This window comes from Meles meles, chromosome 15 (genome assembly GCF_922984935.1).
Source record: "Meles meles chromosome 15, mMelMel3.1 paternal haplotype, whole genome shotgun sequence".
In the NCBI taxonomy this organism is placed as follows: domain Eukaryota; kingdom Metazoa; phylum Chordata; class Mammalia; order Carnivora; family Mustelidae; genus Meles; species Meles meles.
The window spans coordinates 7,940,912-7,956,032 of record NC_060080.1 but is presented as its reverse complement, the minus strand read 5'-3'; the positions used below and the strand labels follow the sequence as shown (position 1 = coordinate 7,956,032).

At 41.6% G+C, this 15,121-nt stretch overlaps 1 protein-coding gene across 1 annotated transcript in view; it reads left to right on the top strand.

Moving 5' to 3' along the window:
- The first annotated feature begins 971 nt into the window (after nucleotides 1-971).
- ROCK2 (Rho associated coiled-coil containing protein kinase 2) overlaps nucleotides 972-15,121 on the top strand; it is a 134,588-nt gene continuing 120,438 nt past the window's right edge. Inside the window, 2 exon segments of the mRNA XM_045979718.1 lie at nucleotides 972-1,491; nucleotides 1,493-1,579. Coding sequence (XP_045835674.1) covers nucleotides 1,438-1,491; nucleotides 1,493-1,579 — 141 coding nt within the window. The 5' untranslated portion in view covers nucleotides 972-1,437.

Sequence of the window (15,121 nt, the reverse complement as noted above, 5' to 3'; positions counted from 1 at the left end):
TCAGTGAACAATTTTATAGCTCTTGGCACATATTTTTCAGATCGCGCCCTGGGTGGATCTAACCAATGGCACGGGCCGCGAGAGGGGAGGAATGCGGAGGAGCAGCCCCTATAACCGCTCTTCTTCCGTCCCCCAAAACGCAAGGACCTGGAGAAGGCCTGCGGATGGAAGCCTGTTTCCATCGCCTCTTATCCTCTTCCTGATTAGTGTTTGTGCCTTGGCTGGGAGAAGACGGCTGCGGACCAGCACGAAGGTGTTCGGCTTCCAGGACTTCTGCCCTGGGGCTGAAGCAACTCTTCCCGGCCCTCCTCACCCGGACTAGGGGTCCAGTTTCCGACTCCCACGGCACACTCCCCCAGCCTTTCCACCAAAACCTTCCCGGCCCAGGCAGGCCCCTCGCCAGCGCAGAGCCCAGCAGGCGAGGGCAGCGACTGGCGGTCGCTATTCTTTTGGCGCGGGTGATGCAAGGCCCGCATAGCTGCGCGCTGAGTCAGCGGGGGCGGGCCGACCCATCCCCCCCAACCTCCCCGACCCCCCGGGCGCGGCGGCGGCGGCGGCGGCAGCGGCGGGACCGACCGGTGGGGGTGGGGGGGCCGGCCCCTGAGTCCGCGGGGTCGCTCTCCGGGGCAGGGTCAGGCGGGAGCCGGGCCGCGGAAAGACCCCAGCCCCGGGCGCGCTCTCCCCTCCCCCCGCTGGAGCGAGGCGGATCGAGCGAGGCGGTCACCGCGCGCCCGGCCGTTTACCCTCGGGGAACTCAAAGAGGGGGAGGAGGAAGCGGGGAAGGAAGGAGGATCCAAGAGTAGAAACGCGAAGCGGGACGCGCGGGAGGAAAAGGGAAAAAAATGGAGAAGAGGCGACAGGAGGCGGAGGCCGGCGGGCGGGGGCGGCGGGGCGGGGCGGGGCGAGCGGGGGCGCGCGCCGGCGGCCGCGGCCCGAGGGGCTTGTGGGTAGCGGCTGCGCGCGGCCGGAGACGGGAGCCGTGCGGGAGTGTGTGAGGGGAGCGGGCTTGTGGGACCGAGGCTGCCCCGGCGAGCATGGGGGCGGGCTGGCGGTGGCCGTAGTTGCCGGAGCCCGGGCTTCAGCCTCTCGGAGCGCCAGAGGGCGGGGCGGTCCACCACGGCGGTGGCCGCGCCGCTTCCCCGCTCCCGCCCTCGAAGTCCTGAGGGAGCTCGCGGCGGACGAGCGGACCGGGCGGCGCGAATCTGACTGAGGGGCGGGGACGCCGTCTGCTCTTCGCGGCTCCCGGCCGGGCCGGGCGGCCCCCCCTGGACCACCCCAGGCCCCGGACCGGCGCTGAGAGCCGAAGCCGGAGCTCGAGGCGGGCGGTGGGCCGTGGCGGAGCCCCGCCCGGAGCCGGCGGTTCGGGGGCGGCGCTAGGCCCGGAGGCGCCCGGGCCGGAGCGCGGGGAGCGGGAGTGCGGGGCCGGGCGGCGGCGGCATGAGCCGGCCCCCGGCGACGGGGAAAATGCCCGGCGCCCCCGAGGCCGTGCCGGGGGGACGGGGCGGGCGCGAGCCGCCAGAGGAAGCTGGAGGCGCTGATCCGAGACCCTCGCTCGCCCATCAACGTGGAGAGCTTGCTGGTAGGTGGCCGGGGCCCGGGCGCCCTCCCCGCTCTCGTAGCGCCTGCCTCAGATCCCTCTGTGCCCACCCACCCGTGGGAGGAGGTCTCGCCCCTCCCCGTCCCGCTTCCGGCAGCCGGGCCCGGGTGGGAGGCCGGAGACTTCTGCGACCAAGCTCCAGCGGTAGAGACCCGCGTTTGGTCCTTCCCCTGCGCCCGCCTGGAGCGGGTGTCATCCCGGCTGCCTCCGTCTCGGGGCCCTGGGAGGAAACACCCCTCTTCTCCTTCCTGCCTCTCCCCTCGCTTTGGGGAGGTAGGGAGCAGGATTTGCTGTCTTAGATTCACCGGACTAGGCAGTTGGGAAGAACGGCACGCTGCGTGGGGACGTGGGTCGGAGCAGGGAAACCCGATGCTCTCCCTGTTGGGAGTACCCACCTGGGGTAGATGACAAAGAGCCAGAGCCCAAGAATCGGTCTGAATTGTCGAGTAGAACAAATCTCTTCTTTTCATTGCGTCTGTTTCTTAAGGCAGGCTGTGGAATACAAATTAATAACTTCGTGAAGGCAGCTAGTTGGCTCTTGCATAAGAAAGGAGTATGTTTCACGAATTAGAAACGCACCAGAGAATGCCTTCTCATTTCTTATTTTTGTTAGGATGGACGATTGTATTTCACAGTTTAGTGCGCAGTAGAGATGTATTTATGGGAAAAGGGGGTGCGGACGGTTACCCCGGGGAGGAGAAGGAAGTGGAAAAGATGCTCTGGATATTAAATTAACTCGGGAGGGCTAGAATTTGTGTGGGTGATTCTTGGGCCCTTTAGGTATTCTCTACCAGGACTCCTGTTCAGTCCTCCTCGCGGCTGGGAGAAAGCTAGTGACTGTAAGCTGAGAAAAACTGGGTCTCCTCCCTTTCCAGCGATTAACTGACTTTTCTTCAGAAGTCATTGGTTATCCTTTGAGGTTTCTGGAATCGTTTGCAGAGTGACTCAGTGGTGTTTGGCCAAAGTGCAGGAACTGACCGAAGAGTGTGTGTCTCTGTACAATGAGCAGAACGTAGTGATGTACTTACTGTGTTCTGTCGGAGGTCTTTGACGTTGTCTTTCACCGCTTTTCGCATTCGTGTGTTGTTTGTGTGTTCTCATGGCATGGTGACACCCTGCTCCCTCTTTAGCAGTCTTCATCTGGGTGTAGGACGGGTTGCACGGAGGCATAACTTCTCCTAGGCCAAAGCAGCGACTCCGGGCTTCACTCCCAAGATTTTCACTTTGGTATTTTGCTAGCAAAACTTTGACCCAAGGCCAGAAAGTTCAGTTAAAAATAGTACCGCAAGTATTCATCAGGTTCAGATTCAATCCCAGATAGGATTTTTTTGCGGCACTTTTTTACTGCACTTTCATCTCTTGGGTCTTTACTGATGTTAATTACAATTATTCGGGTTATTCTGTGCAGGATATCGGAATATCCTAAGCTAATTATTCCTGTAATATGTTCATCCATTCTGTTTTGTTAAAGTATTTTCTAAATTATTAAAATGAAGGCTGTTTGAAAAAGTGAAACATTACACGTTTAGTAAACAATTTGGTCCATCCATTTATTGAGTGCTCAAAACAGCCAAGACACTTTACACTTTTGTTAAGGTGACGTATTGTTGGTATGAGAATTGACATTAGATGTTGCTGAGTGGACAGACTCTGCTATTGCTGTCTTTAGCTGATTAAATATTATGGTTCCGAGTTGAAGTAAATCTTACCTGGCCAAAAGTTGTCCCTTACTCTTTTCTTTGGAACAAGGTTGCAGTGCTTCTATTGCAAATGGATGAGCTGAAAATTTTTTTAAAGCTGTGTTATAGTAAGTTAGCTTTAAATTATGTGTATTGGACAAAATGGTAGAATGAGTTTGGCTTTTTTGTGCTAACATTTACGTAAAATTTACCATTTTAACCATTTTTTAAGTGTACACTTCAGTGGCATTAATTACATTCATGTCGTTGTGCAACCATCACCACTATATTTCCAGAAATTTTTGTCTTTCCAAGCAAACCCTGTGAATTAATCTTTATAAGACTGTTATAAAAACACATTTCCTGAAATACTAATGAAATAATGACTGGGATCACTTTAAAGATTTGATACCCTGTGATTTAGCCTGTGCATCACAGTTGATCATCGTTTTACTGTATATAGCATTTCTTCTGGTTTTACTCTAGAAAATAAGTATTTTTTCTTACCCGAGAAAACTTAAGTAATATAGTCAAATAAAAACACAGCTATGAGTCTTAGTTACTTCATTTAGGAGCTCAGAAAGTACCATTTAAAACTCTATACCAAGATGACAAAAGCATGAAGATGAAATATACCAGAAATTACTGTAGAATTATTCTTAGAAGGTAAAACACTCTTTGTAGGAAAAAATGTTAGGTGAGATTACATGCAAAGTGCTTAGCTCAGTGCTTGGAACATAGTAGTGCTATTTCCTTTAGCTCATTTCTCTGGGCAGTTAGCATGGTCAGTTGCTCTAAGTTTCCTTTGAAAAGGAAAATGGTTTTATTGGCAACCATTTCTTGCTATATAATTTTGAGTGTGTAGCATTATAATTTGTATTTGCCATCAGAAAAGTGCTAGCAGTCATGAAGCATAGGTAAAGCTGGGTTCTAAGACTGTGTCAGTGTTAAAGCCCTAAATTGTCGTTTTTCTCTGCAGATGCTCCTTGCTTTACATAGGTCCTTAAATTAATCTGAAGAGAGTATATCCCTTTTGTGGTTACAGATTATGGGCTGCTTGGTATTATTTAAAAATAGGAGGTTTTGTTTTTTAAGGATTTATTATTGGAGAGAGAGACAGTATGGGCTGGGCCAGTGGGAGGTGCGGGTGGGGGGGTGGGGGGGTGGGGGGGGGAAGTCCGGGAGAGGGGCAGAGGGAGAGGAAAGAATCCCAGGCAAACTCCATGGAGTATAGGGTCTGACCAGGCTCGATCTCATGACCCCGAGATTACAACCTGAGCCAAAACCAAGGGTGGGACGCTTAACTGACTCTGCCACCCAGGCTCCCCATAAATAGGGTTTTGGGAGAGGTTTGTTTCTGTAACACTTTTTCTGAGGGGAGAGACTTCAATGGTATGCTTTTGCAGTGTTTGAAACTTTTTGGTAAACACCCATATTTTGTTCTCAAGACTCAACTTCTTATACTGCTTTCCCAAATAATATGGTAAAAAGAATTGTGCTTTAATATTATGAAGAGAGATGTCTTTCTTTCTATTTTTTTTTAAAGATTTTATTTTTTAAGTGATCTCTACACCCAATATGGGGCTTGAACCTACAACCTTGAGATCAAGAGTTGCATGCTTTACTGACTGAATCAGCCAGGTGCCCCGAAGATCTTTCTAAAGATATGTGCCTTTGGGTTTTGATGTGTTTTCCTGAAAGAGTAAATGGTTATAATAACCGGGGATTCAGGCTTGAATAAACTGTTACTTAAGACTGGTGTTGGGCTCCTGGATGGCTCAGTCGTTAAGTGTGTGCCTTTGGCTCAGATCATGATCCTAGGGTCCTGGGATTGAGCCCCTGCTTCTCCCTCTCCTACTCCCCCTGCTTGTGTTCCCTCCCTCGCTGTGTCTCTCTCTGTCAAATAAATAAATGAAAACTTAAAAAAAAGAAAAGACTAGTGTTGATGGGGAAAGTTGATTAAAATTTTATTTATGAATTTCAGTGACTTGGTATACAAAATGCTTTATTTGATTGATTTCACTATGCCAGTAAACTGTAAGAAAATACTTCTTTTTTTTTTTTTTTTTTTTTTTTTTTAAATATTTTATTTATTTGACAGAGAGAAATCACAACTAGGCAGAGAGGCAGGCAGAGAGAGAAGAGGAAGCAGGCTCCCCGCAGAGCAGAGAGCCCGATGTGGGGCTCGATCCCAGGACCCTGGGATCATGACCTGAGCCGAAGGCAGAGGCTTTAACCCACTGAGCCACCCAGGCGCCCCTGTAAGAAAATACTTCTTATCACAGTGCTTAGATTTCAGCTTGGTACTGGTTATCTGCCTAATTAAAATAAAATTTTTAAAAGTTGGGCTTTTATAGTATAAATGGGATTACTTTACTTTAAAACTTGCGTTTTGGGGCACCTGGGTGGCTCAGTGGGTTAAAGCCTCTGCCTTCAGCTCAGGTCGTGATCCCCAAGTCCTGGGATCGAGCCCCACATCGGGGCTGCCTGCCAGGGAGTCTGCCTGCCAGGGAGTCTGCTTCCCCATCTCTCTCTCTGCCTGCCTCTCTGCCTACTTGTGATCTCCGTCTGTCAAATAAATAAATAAAAATCTTACCAAAAAAACTTGTGTTTTGATGATCATTGAAGACAATGAATTAGCTAGAGAGGTTTAAAAAAGTGATATATGGAATTTGCTGTTTAGGTGAAGTCGAACCTCTTTGAAAGTACAGGTCCACATTACCTCACCCACAATTTTGCTATATAAAGAATCCTGAAAACCAAGTTTTGGTAAAACTTACTTGGTCGTAACATCTGACCTGATCTGATGTTAGAGTATTTATAATCGCTGTGTCCCTCTTGGTATAATTGCAATAGCTTTCCTTGGAGAAATATTAATGTGTTTGATTTCAGGGTGCTACAGCAGACTTGAAGGAGGACTTTCAGGAATGTACTGAGTATGGTATATGTACTTTATTACCATTCTAAAATCCAAGAAATTCTTTTTTTTTTTTAAAGATTTTATTTATTAGAATATGAGAGAGAGAGCGGAAAGGTCAGAGGGAGAAGCAGACCCCCTGCTGAGCAAGGAGCCTGATGATACTAGGACTCAATCCTGGGACTCCACAGGATCATGACCTGAGCTGAAGGCATTCGCTTAACCAATTGAGCCACCCAGGTGCCCCAAAATCCAGAAAATTCTGCATTCAGAAACATCTTGCCCCAACGTAAGGCCAGTGTAGACTTCTATACATCTCAAACACTGTTGTTATAAAAAAATAGTGAATAATCTTGAAACCTAAATTGTTTTGTTTGAGTCATGATCCAATAGTCCTCTTTTCCCATTTTGGATTCTGAAATATTCTAAATATTAAGAGAATGTAGCATGCAAATATGAATTATGAAACATAAAAAACATTCATGAAATCACTGCCCAATTTAATGAACAGAACACTAGCCTGTTAAAGTTACCATGTGTTGCTGCTGTTTTGATCAGTCTTCATGCATTCTCTCATGTTACCCTGAAATTTTTAAAAAAGATTTGTTTATTTATTTGAGAGAGAGTGAGTGTGCATGAGCAAGGGAGAGGGAGAGAATCTCAAGCAGACTCCTTGCTGAGCACAGAGCCCAATGTGGGCCTTGATCTCATGATCCTGATATTATGATCTAAGCCGAAATCAAGATTCAGACACTGAACTGAGCCTCCCAGGCCCCTCCCCCACCCAAATTTTTTTTTATTATTCCCTTGCTTTATTTTATAGATAGAGTACCACATTTGTATGTATCTCTAAACAGTAATGTTTAGTTCAACTTACTTTTTTAACTTTAAAAAAGGTTAAAATTTATATTGCATACTACATTCTTTTTAGACTTGCTTTTTTCAGTTAAATTTCTAAGATACACCCACATTGTGGTTTCATTTTCACTGCTACCATAAACTGCAGTATATTGTTCTAATCTATTTAATGTATATTTAGATAGTTTTTCTTCTCTGCTATTGTGGACAGAATTGCTGTGAACATTACTGGAGCCCATGTGAAGTATCTATAGGCTAGGGTATATATTTAGGAGTGGAATTGTGTTTTAAGATACGCTATGTTCAACTTAACAAGGTAATGGGTAGAGTTCAAATTTTCCCCCACATTTTTTTTTTTTTTTGAGATTTATTTATTTGAGAGAGAGTGAGAGAGAGAGAGGGAGACCCAGCAAGTGAGTGAACAAGTGCAGGGGGGATGGGCAGAGGGAGAGAGAGAAAGAATTCAAGCAGACTTCTCACTGAGCATAGGCCTCCCTCTTGACATCATGACCTGAGCTGAAACCAAGAATCGGATGCTTAACCCACTGAGCCACCCAGGTGCTCCTTTCCCCAACATTTTATTATGGAAAATATGAAAGTACATAGTAAGGTTGAAAGAATTGATGCTGAACATCTGTATACTCACCATCTAATTAATAGTTTGCTGTATTTGCTTTATTATATCTGTCCCTCCCTTTATCCATCTATTACTATATCTTTTGTTTTTGATTCATTTAAGTTGTAGCTATGGGTATGCTTCTCATTAATTTTTTAAAAATACTTATTTTATTTGAGAGAGAGCACGCATGAGAGGGGAGAGGTCAGAGGGAAAAGCAGATACTCTGCTGAGCAGGGAGCCTGATGTCGGACTCCATCCCTTGACTTCTGGATCATGACCTGACTGAAGGCAGTTGCTTAACCAGCTGAGCCACCCAGGTGCCCTGTGCTTCTCCTTTAAACACTTCAGCATGCATTTTTTTAAGTAGAGTTCAGTATTTGTTTAGGCTTTTTATTTTCTTTTATTTTTTTTGTTTAGGCTTTTTAAAAATTAAATATACATATAATGAAATGCACAAATCTTAAGTGTACTACTGATGAGTTTTGACAAATTATACACAGTGTAATATAAATCCTTATCAAGATACAGAACATTATTACCAGCCCAGAAGTCTTCCTTACATGTCTTCTCAGCTAATTCCATACCCCATTCTCTTCTATTGTATCACTCTTCTAATTTTTTTGGTACTAAAGACTACTTTAGCCTCTTCTAGAATGTCTTATTAATAGAATTCTGTATACTGTATACTCGTTTGCATCTGACTTACTTAGCTCATCACAGTTTTTGAGATTCATCCATGTTTTTGTGTGTATCAACAGCTTGTTGCTTTCTTTTGACTGAGCAGTATTCCGATATATGTGGAACCATAGTCTGTTAGCCATCTCTTGTTAATGGATACCTGGGCTATTTTGAGTTTTTGGTTATTATATATTATATACTTTGGCTTTTACTAAAGCTTGCTAAGAACAATCTTGTATTAAGTCTTCGTGAGGACATGTTATCATTTCTTTTGGGTGAATACTCAGTAGTGGAATTGCTAGGTCGTAAGGTAGAAGTATGCTTAATTTTTAAGAAACTGCCGGATTGGTGCACCTGGCTGGCTCAGTTGGTGGAGCATATGACTCTTGATCTTGGGGTTGTGAGTTCAGGCCCCATGTTGGGTGTAAAGATTACTTAAAAATAAAATCTTAAGAGAGGGAGGGAGGGAGGGAGAGAGAGAGAGAGAGAGAGGCTGCCAGATCTTTTCCTCAAAGTGGTCATGTAATTTTACACTCCTACAGCAGTGAATGAGAGTTCCATTTCCTCCCCAACACAGTCTTTTAAATTTTAGCCACTCTGTGCGTGGGTAGTGGGTAGCTCATTGTAAATTTAATTTGCATTTCTTTGTTAAATAATGGTAATAACTTTTTCCGGCACTTACTGGCCATTTGTGTATCTTCCTTTGTGAAACATTTGTTCACATTTTTGCCCATTTAAAAAATTTTGGGTTCTTTTTTTCCTTTATTTTTATTACTGACTTACATAAGATCTTTATTCTATATACAGTTCTTTGTCAAAATATATTTTTTTTTAATCAAAAATTTTTTAAGGTTGTTGCTTTTTCTGCCTAAGACACTTGCCTTTCCCCATGTTACAAAGAGTCTCATTTGCTTTCTTCTAGATGTTTTATAGTTTAACTTATGTTTGGGTCTACGATAGATGTGAAATCAGTTTTAATGTATAGTGTGAGTTAGAGGTCATATCCCCCCCCCCCCATATTTCCCATATCCGTTTGTCCACACTATCCGCCATTTTTTCCCAGCTTTATGCATAACTGACACATAACATTATAAAATTTTAGGTGTACAGTTGATACATGTATATATTGCCAGTTGCTTACCACAGTAACCATTAGTTAACACATCCTTCACCTCACATAATTACCATGTGGTTTGTTGCTATTGTTTTTAGTGTGAGAATATTTAAGATTTACTCTTTTAGCAACTTTCAAGTACATAATACAGTATTGTTAACTATAGTCACCAGCACCAGTTTTTAAACATTTTTCTTTCCTGATTGAATTGCTTTGGTGCCTTTATTAAAAATGAATTTTCTGGGGGTGCCTGGGTGGCTCACTCATTAAGCGTCTGCCTTCAGCTCAGGTCATGGTCCCAGCGTCCTGGGATCGAGCCCCACATCAGGCTGCTGGCTCCGCAGGAAGCCTGTTTCTCCCTCTCTCACTCCCCCTGCTGTGTTCCTTCTCTCGCTGTGCCTGTCTCTCTGACAAATAAATAAAATCTTAAAAAAAAAAAAGAATTTTCTATGGTCTCTGAAAAACAACCAGAGGGTTATGAAGGGGCGGCGGGAGGGGGTGGGGTGGGGTGGGAGGTTGAGGAACCAGGTGGTGGGTAATAGGGAGGGCACGTACTGCATGGAGCACTGGGTGTGATGCCAAAACAATGAACACTGTTATGCTGTAAATAAGCAAATAAAAATAAATAAATTAATTTAAAAAAAAAAGAATTTTCTAATAGGTGGATATTTTATTTGTCTATCTACCACCTAGTAACTACATTTAATTGTTAGTTATGGTTCTGTTTAACGAAGCTCTATTCAAAATGTATTGATTTATTTTATACTTTTTTCTTTTTACTTGAAGGAAATGGGCAGGCAACTGTGGTTGAAAACCCTAGAGTTTGTTTTTTTGAAGGGAAGAAAGCTGTAAATTATTGTAATTATAAAAATAATATGTTCTTATTATAGAAAACTTATGAATTAAAGGTATAAATGCAAGTTACATATATAATTTCCCCACATAGAGTTAAATTAACATTTTGGTATCAATGTCTGAAAAATTAAAATAGATAAAAAGTAGAACGACATTGTATGTGTGCTTTGTCATTTTCTTTAACAGAAGCTTTTGTATAATACAGTGAAATTTATCAGGCTTCTCACTGTAGAGTGATTTCTAGCTTAGATGTCATGCTTAGGACATTCTCTTTTTTAAAAGATTTTATTTATTTATTAGAGATCACAAGTAGGCAGAGAGGCAGGCAGAGAGAGGAGGAAGCAGGCTCCCTGCTGAGCAGAGAGCCTGATGTGAGGCTTGATCCCAGGACCCTGGGATCATGACCTGAGCTGAAGGCAGAGGCTTTAACCCACTGAGCCACCCAGGCACCTCCTTAGGACATTTTCCATCACCAAAATTATAATATCATATACCTGAATTTTCTTTTAGTACTCTAATGATTTTATTTTTAATGTTATCTTTAAGGTTACTTTTATTCCGTTTGGAATTTTGATGGAAACTCTGAAGTAGGGATATTGAAGATTTTATCAGCAAGTTTGTCATAAATATTAGAGTAACCAAAATAATAATTGGAAGACTTTGTTTGTATCTCTGTATTGTCTTACAGCTTCCTCTTTGGAGAATGGTGCTTGTGGGAGGAAAGAGGGTGATGATTATAGATTTGGTCTTCATTTGGGCATCTTGAGTTTTTTTTATGGAAATACTATTCTACAACTATACAACCCTTCTGAGGGTGCCTGGGTGGCTCAGTCTAGAAGTATCTGACTGTAGATCTCGGCTCAGGTCTTGATCTCAGGGTCGTGAGTCGGAGCCCTGAGTGGGGGGGCTCCACGCTGGGTGTGTAGCCTACTTAAAAATAAAATCCTATTCTGTGCTAACATTCAAATATATATATAACTGTTAGTGATCAGGGTTATTGTGAAGAGAATGTTGGTGACGCAGGGCAACTTATGGCTTTTGAGGGAAAAAAAAAGCAATAACATTTTCTATTGGCAGGAGGTTACTCTATTACATAGAGCTTAATACTTAAATTAATGTGAAATCATGGTGGTTGGGATCTCTACTAAAACTGTCTCTTTTTTATCCTTGATTGTAGTTATTCTTTCCTCTCATCTATACTTTTTTTTTTCTTTAAAATACGATTGAATTATGGAGATATGTGTGTAAATTCTGCAACTGCAGTCCCAGATGACCTTCACTCATCCTTTTGGAAAGGATTTGGATCACAGTCGTTAGCATATCTTGCTAGCTCTCTTGCATGCTTATGCTCTCGCTCTCATTCTCTTTCTTACTCTCCCTCTCTTTCATTCTCTTACTCTCCCCCCCTTCTCTGTGTATGTTTGTGTGTATGACAAAAAGGCAATTTCGAGATTCACTTTTGGTCATCTTTGATAATACTTTGGGGAATGTTTCTATAATTCCAAGAATGATTTTATGGCTTGTTGCTTCATTTTGGTAAGGTATGAATTGTTCGTTCAGATATCTAAAGTGCTTTATAAATTTTTTTGTTATAGTTAATTGATTACTCATTATTCAACATCTGATTTCCCTTATCCTCTAGGAGTTTAGACTTTAAGTTATAAAACACTGATAGAAATTTTCTTTTTTTCCTCTTTTTTAAAGGTTAATTTTTTTATTTGAGAGAGAGACACGGAGATAACATGTGGGGAGGGACAGATGGAGAGGGAGAGAACCAGACTCTGCTAAGCCCGAAGCCCAACATGCTCACTACCCTTAGATTGTGACCTGAGCTGAAATGAAGAGTCAACCAACTAAAACACCCAGGCGCCCCAAACTTTATTTTTAAGAGGTTATGGACTTGGAACTAATTTCCAATACTATGTTATTAGGGATCTATATGCCGTGGAAATGAATAGCAGAACCTCCTCCAGTGATACTTTTTAGGTGGAAACAAGAGTAGAACAGGGTTGGTGGTATCTTCATGACTGGCATGAGTATGATGAGGAATGCTTAATACACTAAGTGTTGTCTTCTTAAGGACTTCTTGGTTTTTGAGTTTATTAATGAACAGAATATAAGCTCTTTTAGGACATGTATCTTTTTTCGGTCTTCTTTTGTTGTGTCCTGTAAATATTTGTTGAATGAACTAACAAATAATTATTTTTTGAGTAACAGGAGTGATAACCTGTAGAAATATATAATGCTTAAAGAGATACTAAGTATTCCCCAAATAAACATTTTGATACATGTTCCTGTCACTTATTTATAGGAAGGAAGTTAAGTAAACATCTGTATGTGCAAAGAGGATAGGTTTGAGTGATAGAATTAACTGAAGGTCAAGTAGGAAAAGTGAATAATGATTTGGACATTTTCTGGATTGTGGCGAAACAGATTTGTTTTGGGAAGAGTTTAAGCTAATTTTATTTAGTGCTTTAGGTGAAGTAAAGATACTTTGTTTGGGCTGCATAGCCTTTATGATTTATTGAGTTTCATCTCTTCTCCTGCCCCCTAACTTTTCTTCTGGTTAAATATATCCAGTTCCTTCTTATACACCTAGGTGATGCCTGTGTTGAAACAGTGCTTCATAAGTAAGGGCAGATGAAATTCTGGTGGGTCTGTTCACAGGGTGAAATTCTTTAAAATGGTGTATTGGCTGTTATTAATAGTAAGGCAGTATTGATAAAATTAAAAGAAAGCCAAAGGGCATGAGAAATTTTGATCAGGGATCAAAGTGTTATTATAAGTCACTATGAATGACTTTTGAAAAATTTTCAGATATTATCAAGCATTCTGATTACTAGGATTTTCATTTAGCTTTAAAATGTTTATGGTTTATAATAATCTATTCTTTCTCTAATAAACCCAAGTACTTAATTTTTCTTGTTCCCTTTGCATTGTATTTAAGACAGCTACACCAAGAAGAGAATTCAGAGTATGGTTTTTCTTCTGTATGTAATGGTGACTGTCAGTTAGCAAAGGAGAGCAATACATAGTATCTTGCCTGTAGTAGGTCCTTGACGATTGTTGATTGAATGATAAATACAGGCTGCAGATGTAGAGCAGTTGAGAAGACAGGGTCACAGTCTCTTACTTGTTCTTAGAATAAGCTCCAAAAAAGAAGTCTGGCAGTTTGGAGTGGTCAGCAGGTGCTGAACGTTGGTATCATTGTTTACTAGATTTATTAGTTCTCTTTATTCTTTTCATTTTATTCTGTAATTTCCATTCCGTAGGATTTACCTATTTGTAAGTATACAGTATACTGATTTTTAGTAAATTTATAGAGTTGTGCCATCAACATCATCACAGCCCATTTTCATTAACCCCCCAAAATTTCCTTGAGCATGTTTGCCTTCAGTCCTTACTCCCAGGGAAGCCAACCACTGATATGTTTTCTGTGTCTGTAAGTTTTTCTTCTTTGGAAATTCCATTCACATGGAATCATACAATATTCAGTCATTTGTTCTGACTTCCTCCACTTACCATAACATTTTTGAGGTTCACCTGTGTTGAAGCATATGTCAGTATTTTGTCCTTTTTTTTTTTTAATTGCTGACTAATACTCCATTATACAGATATAGCATATTTTGTTTGTGAATTCACCATATGTACGGATATGTGTTTTTACTTCTCTTAGATAGATTTTAAGGTGTTGGATTCCTGGGTCATATTATATGCTTCTGCTTAACTTTTTTCCCCCCTCTTATGCTTAACTTCTAAGAAACTGACAGAGTGTTTCAAAGTGTATGTATCATTTTATATTCCTACCAGCAATATATGAGGGTTCCAGTTTTCCACATGTTCAAAGAACATTTGACATTGTTATCTTTGTGATGATAACCATGGTAGTAGTACTTTTTACTTGTGATAAATGATACTGAGTACTGCTTCATGGGCTTATTAATTTTGTTTTTAAAATTTTTATTAAGGTACCATGAGTATGATCTAATAAAAGGAGTTTGATTGTGTATACCACAAGCCAGTTCCAATGTTTAAAAATAGAATACAGATACATATACATCAGAGCCCTTTATAGGTGAAATTATCCTACTGACTAGTGTCTCCACCTGAAAGGCCTAATTACTACTAAGCATTATTTTTTTTAAAACCTTTTGTGGTACCTTTTGCTTTCAAGTAATGAATGCACCTTGCTGAGCCTTGTAGGCCCTGATAATGGCAGTGCAGTCTCTGCTAGTTATTTCTAAGCTACAGATCAAATTGAAGTACTTCTGACTTAAATTATGGTCTTTAATTGTTTCTCCATTCTGTTTTGTGCTGCTCTTTCCTTTTTCTTTATTATTATCAATTTGAATATCTTGAGTAAGCTTATAAACTGAGTTCTCTCATCTTGAATCAACATTTATCTTTATAAAACTTTTCTATTCTACATAAGAATTAAAAAGACATTCTTACTGTTAATTTTATGGTTTTGTTCGTGTGATTGGTAACTACTGGTATTTTAAACAGTATGTTACACTTAGCTTTTAGCTTATGCTTTGAGTACACATCTGAATTTAACATACGGATACAGATGTTACTTTTTGTTCATAGGTGGCATGGATATTGATTTGTGGGATTAAATTATGAGCAGAATTTTGAAAATTAATCAAGACCATGTTCTTTCAGATGTAAAAGTAGCTGCCATATATGTCCATTCTGTATCAGGATATTACCCTATTGTTTTACCTTGTGTTTCAGTATGATTCCTTTTAGAAGTTATACTAAAAAGTATGCTTATTGAAATTGAAGTTTTCTGTTTTTTGTT